This window comes from Asparagus officinalis, chromosome 1, assembly GCF_001876935.1.
Source record: "Asparagus officinalis chromosome 1, Aspof.V1, whole genome shotgun sequence".
Lineage (NCBI taxonomy): Eukaryota > Viridiplantae > Streptophyta > Magnoliopsida > Asparagales > Asparagaceae > Asparagus > Asparagus officinalis.
Window position 1 is genome coordinate 125866980 of NC_033794.1, and position 6289 is coordinate 125873268.

A 6289-nucleotide genomic window follows, 5' to 3' on the forward strand; every position below is an offset into this window, starting at 1 on the left:
GTTAGCAATAAATTATTTTATTATTAAAAATTATTTTACTTTATAATAAATTATATTATTTATTACATAATATATTAATATTTTATATATTATATTGTATTTACTAGACAATATGTTTATAATAATATTATTATATTGTTATGGTATTATTAATATGTTACTATTATATAATATTTTATGTTACTATTATATAATATTTTATAATTATTAATTTATTACAATTTATTTATTAAAAAGTTAATAATATTATAGTGATTATACAATTGTATAGTATATTATTATATTATTACTTATTATCAATATTTTTTATTTTTTATTAGTTTATTTATATATTATTATTTTTTATTATTATATAATACATTATAACATATTAAACACTGGTATTTATATGAATTATATTATTATATAAGATATTTTTAATTATTATACTTTTTATATTACTTAATAAATATTACTAATATATTAAATTAACTAGAATATAATATAGTATAGTATAACATAATAAACATGTTGATAATAACTCTATATTAATTACATTTAATATATTATGTTAGATATTATATTAACACCTTCTCAAACTCAAAATCAAAACACCAAACTTAAAACACCTAAAAGGTGTTTTGAAATAAGTGTTGTGTTTTTAGTTTGAGAATGATTTAGCTCAAAAAACATCATGGTTTCCAAACGCATGGTGTTTTATTTTTGGCAAAAACACTATGGAAATAAGTAAAACACTATGGTATCCAAACGGAGCCTTAATTTAGGGCTTGTTTGTTTGTACGGAAGTAGTCAAGAAGTAATTGAAGTAGAGCAAGTTTCTCCTACTTTCAAGCAAAAATTTATGTTTGTTTCTTCGAAAATACTACTTCAGCTACTGCGACATCTAGGTGGCACTCATACTTTCTAGATTTTTCTGCCCTTGAATGCTTAGAAGTAGAGGGGAAGTGAATGAAAAGTGGGGTCCATTTAAATTAGAGATTTACTAAGAACAGATGATTTTAAATTAATTCTCTTAAAAGTAATCAAATATCAAAGCAATATTCTCACACGCCATCTCTCTCATAAAGGCTTCATTTTTGTGTCTTGCTGCTAGAATCTTTTAATATAAATCATCATGTGCATACATGATTTTTATTTGGAGTTAAAATTGATATTAGTCTTTTATACGTGCATCGGTGAGGTGGCGGCTAAAATCGATTTGTTTCGCATAGCATTGATGAGACGGTGGTTCTCTTGAGTTTTTGAACACATTCACATACCTCTTAATGACTTCTCATGAGTAAAAATCTTGAGAAAAGACCGTTCAAATCAAATGTATAATAATTATTTGTTTGCATCTTCAAGTATAATGAGATTCATGTATCGGTTGATAATTTGGATGGTTAATTTTTTAGTTAATAGCGAGAAAGGGAAGTAATTATACCATGGTATACATATCAATTACATCCTCTACTTCAATTATAATCCAAACAAGAATAGTACGAAAGCTACGTATATTAGTTACTTCCTAATATTATATTCAATTTCTATCCAAACAAACAAACAAAAGAAGATGATGAAGTATTATTTCCTCTACTTCTAAAAATGTATGAAACAAACAAAAAAGTACTACTTCCACTACTTTCTACTTCATAATTGAGAAAGTTACATCTTTGATTCACTTTTTACTTCTAATACTTACGTCCATCCAAACGGGCCCTTAATTGAATGATTATATCCATGTTTTACTTGCTTAGATTCCTAGTGTAAGCGATCAGAAGTACAAATCGAAGATGAACACCCATACACACAATGGTCATATTACACAATCCTAACGAAGCAAAGAAAGTGGGCTAAATGAAAAAAAGAAGCTGAAACTTTAAGGATGGAGGACATAACCCGATATGAAACACAATTCAGCATAGACCCGAAAACTCTCTGCGAACCTAAACTCCTGTATAAACTTGTGAATAGTATGAAGATAAGCGCACGCCAGCTTTGCTTACCGTATAGAAGGCGAGACACCACTAGCACGATTTGACCTCTCCTTCCATTATCTAATCGCAACTGATGCTATTTAATGTGTTGACCTTGGCAAGACTGCGGCACTTGTAAGCTGAGGCTCACGGTCCCGAGACAACGCGCCGCTAAACTCAGTGTATCCCTCGAATTGCTGAATTGTTGAGTTTGGTGGTCGCGATACAATAGATTGATTAGCCAGAAGTAGTGATGACGATGGCTTCTTGCAGACTGCTCAAGAATGGGGAGTCAAGTTGCATTTGATGCAAGATGACCGAAGATATGGTGACCATAATGACATACAGGACCCACGAGATCTCACGGCCATAATGCATTTAATAAAAGTCTGGCGAAGTGATTGATGTGATAGATTGGCAACATGGCCGACGCACAGGCGCGGACCCAACTATGCGGCACACAGTTCAATATGAATCTTATAAATACCCCTCTTCAGTTAATTTTAAAAGAGGAATTTTTAGAGCATTAATTGTGCTATTATTATCCTCCACCTGTTTCTCAACTATCCAAAACTCAAACTATGGAGGGAAGAAGCTCCCATTGTGAACTTTGTTCATCTTTAGTTCTCAACACTCAATCTTCAATCTCGTGTCGGCACAGCCTCATAGCAATCGATATTTGAACATCGTTGGCACTCTTTTTCACTTGTTCAACGAGGCGAACCCTCAATAACAAGTTCTTCCTTCATCTCCAAAAAGATTTGAATGGGCTCATTTCAATCTCACATAATTGTCCAAAAAATGGTGTTATTTTATTTGTATGTTCCACATAGTCGCAGAATCTCAATTGTAACATTATTGTTCTTTTCCTAATAGATTAATAAAAGAGAATGACTATTTCGTTGTGTTGAATTTTTTTTTTGTCTGAAAACAAGTAGTAATGCGATTAAATACTTGTACTAATCATTTTCAGCAATTTTTGTCAATTAGGATAATGAATTTCGCTAACATGATGCAAGAAAGTATCGGTCAATTAATATAAAGGATTTCCCCCCTATGTGTACTATGTTGGTCATTTATAAACTTATGTTGCATTAGATGTTTTGTTTTAAAATATTGGCTTGTGACATATTGAGTGAGTTGTATTGTTTAAAAACAAATAAAAAATTAACAATATATGCTTGTTTAGGGTGAAAAAAGAAAGGGAAGGATAATGACATGACTACTTGTCGATATTAAGTGATCACACAATTAATTATATCCATGGTTCAGTCGTGGTGAAGTTGATGAAGGGTCGCTTCCTTTCCCGAATATCCAGTTCTGAATCAAGTAGATGAAGTTTACACATATAGAAACCTATGAGAGGACGGGGACTGGTTCACCCGTGGTTCCTCTGACGATAAAGTCAGCTGGTGAACTTGAGTGGGGAAAGTAAAGAATTGTGATTTCTTGTGAGTGTATTATAATTTGCAGATCTATCTTAGAAGACCAGATTTGGGAATCCTTTTCAGAAGAAGCTTTTGGTTAGAATAGTACGATATATTTATACTGATGGTATAAGGTTAGAACAATAATTGTGGCTGAGCACAAGATGACGGTGAAGAAGCATGGGCTGGCGGTTGACTCAGCTCCTGCTTTACAGGTGTCGGCTAGTGACTGGAGGAGAGATCACCTCAGCATTAAATATGACGCGATCTGAGGCATGGTGGCGCCGGCGTGGTCCGATGAGTCACGAAGGCTATCAGGGCTAGAGGTATGATAGTGCCTGCCAAGCATTAAATGCGACGACGACGTTGTGTTAGCGGGAGAGGCTCGATGCTGAAGACGTCCTCTAGCTTCGCCGAGAAGTAACACTTGTCATTGTGAGGTGTTGAATAGCAGGTCGAGAGGGCTCGTTGCGAGTCGTCTTTGACAAGAGGGTCGATTAGTACCACATTTCGATTGGACATGAAGGAATGTCGACTCAACGAGCTGGCTAAGTTGGAACCCTTGTCGGTCTTGGCCGCCAATTTGATTGGGGCATTGCATGCAAAAGTATACTTATCCGTTGCTAGTAAAGGATTACACTTTGACGATTGAGAACACCATAATACTAATATATCCTTCTAGATAATATTACACTTAAATTTTTTTATTTCCTTAAGAAAAATGTTGGGATATTTAAATAATTTAATTTAAACTCTTATCACTTTTCTCGTTATTTATCCACTTTAGGAGGTTAAGAAAGTGAGTGATCCTTCTTACTTTTAACCCCCCCTTCTTTTCTCTTATTAATTACAAATATTTTTTTTGGATGATTGTCATTCTAATCTTGTAGACTCTTTCCTTTCCCTCTTTGATAAAACCCATCTTTTCCCACCCATTCAAATTAGGAAGGCTAAGGAAGCGAGTGTGTTTGCTTACTTTTAACCCTCAATTTTTTTTCCTTTGCTAATGAAAAAACACCTCATTTGGTGTGCGAGAATAAGTGAGGATGAAATGTTCATATCCACTTCTATGTGGAAATGAGCGCATTTCAAAAAAAATGCTAGGAAGTGAGCAGTCTGATTTAAGTGAGAACCGAAAAATTAAAGTTATGCCTTGATTATTACCAATTATCCATACTAAAAAAAAAGACTCATATCCAAAAATAAGAATGGGAATTTCATTTCTATACTTATTCCATTCTACTCCTTTTAACTCATTCACTAGTTTGCGGTCCGCGCAAAGCACGACGATAAATTTTTTCATGCGACAGCAATCATGTTTCTTAAATGCTACACTAAGTTTTTGAATTACCACAATATTTCGCATTTTGAAAGTGTTACAGTATTCCCGTGTGCTACAGTAACAATGGTACTGTTTATAACAGTAATCATAAGTTCATTGAATTGACACAGTACCTCGCATTTTCGAAAATGCTACAGTGCTTCAGTTGGTACAGTAACAAAGCTACTGTTTATAATATAATAATTATTTTACTGTTGAATTTACTATAGTATAAATAATAATTTTCTGATTCTACTATTTGTATAAAAGAATATATTTCATTCTCTAGAATTTATTACCGGGCACCAAACCCGGGCGTGAGGGGTTTACAAGTCACGCACGTGGTAGTCACGTGCTCTCTCCTTCTTTACACAAATATATATATATATATAAGCATCAAGGGTTTTGGCTCCCACTCCAACTGTAGAGAGAGAAAGGAGAAGAAATCTCGAGAGAGCGCGCGCATCGCCGTCACCGAAAGCAAAGAAAAAGAGGCCCATTTTGGGAAGAAGAAGGCGGGGGGCATTTTCAGCACAAATCTCTCTCTATTCCTCTCCCTCAGCAGCCATGCACGCCCCTGTACTCGTCCTCAGTAAGCTATTCCCAAAACCCTATCTAGGGTTTTCAATTTTTAGATCTCTGCGAAAAAAATTGATCGATTCTTCGCAAAAGTGACGTTTAAATGCTTTCCAATAGTTTGAGGTCACTTCCCTTTCGCAATATCTGGTAATCAAATTTGATCTCAGCTTACTGTGCTTTGCTGGTTACTCGTAGAGTTTGGTGTTCCGAAAAAAGTCATCTTTTTTAAGCCCTAAAGTGATTGATTTGATGGGGGATATTATTCGCTTAGATGCCTATGTATAAATTTGATAACTATCTTGTTTGGAAATGTCATGAGCAGAGGATTCACTGAAACGCGAATCTGGGAGCAAAGTTCAGCATGCCAATATCCAAGCATCCAAGGTTTGTTTCTTGATTCGGTGCTCTTTCCAGTAATTTACCTTTTGATGCATACCAACACAAGTCATATAATTGGTTTACTGGTATTTTTTTCACGGGTTTACTTGTTTTTGCAAAATTTTACTAGCTTTCAATCATATCACAAAGATGAAAGCAGTATGACTGGTGGAATGATTCATGCATTAGTATATTTTTGCTGGTGGTATTTTCATGTTGTCTATATTCTTTTGTTGTAACTTGTGTATATTGTTCGGTGAATTTGTTGATGTATGATTTGGCACAAGCATATGAAAAACCATGTGATGATATATGAAGAAGTTATAAACAACTGTTGTATCGCATGTTTATGCTTTGGCACAAGCATATGAAAAACAATGTGATGATATATGAAGAAGTTATAAGCAACTATTTTATCGCATGTTTATGGTTTAAACATAATTGGTTTAGGCATATTGCTTATGTTTTTTTGTTTTTTTTTAATTTATAGTAATTCCACCAATGTTCTCCCTTTTTAAGGAAATGAGTGTCCACCCTATTTAGTTGGATGTTATATGAAGGTGATCTGTTCTAGATCCCAATAATTTTATCTAAAAAAAACTACTTTTTTTTGGGGTTGGGGGGGGGGG

The 6289-nt window shown here is 34.0% G+C and overlaps 1 protein-coding gene across 1 annotated transcript in view; it reads left to right on the forward strand.

Annotated features, from left to right (window-relative positions):
- The window catches only part of LOC109832943 (T-complex protein 1 subunit gamma), a 13998-nt gene continuing 12825 nt past the window's right edge, over positions 5117–6289 (forward strand). The window contains exons 1-2 of the mRNA XM_020400479.1: positions 5117–5295; positions 5605–5666. Coding sequence (XP_020256068.1) covers positions 5271–5295; positions 5605–5666 — 87 coding nt within the window. The 5' untranslated portion in view covers positions 5117–5270. The remainder of the gene's footprint in view (positions 5296–5604; positions 5667–6289) is intronic.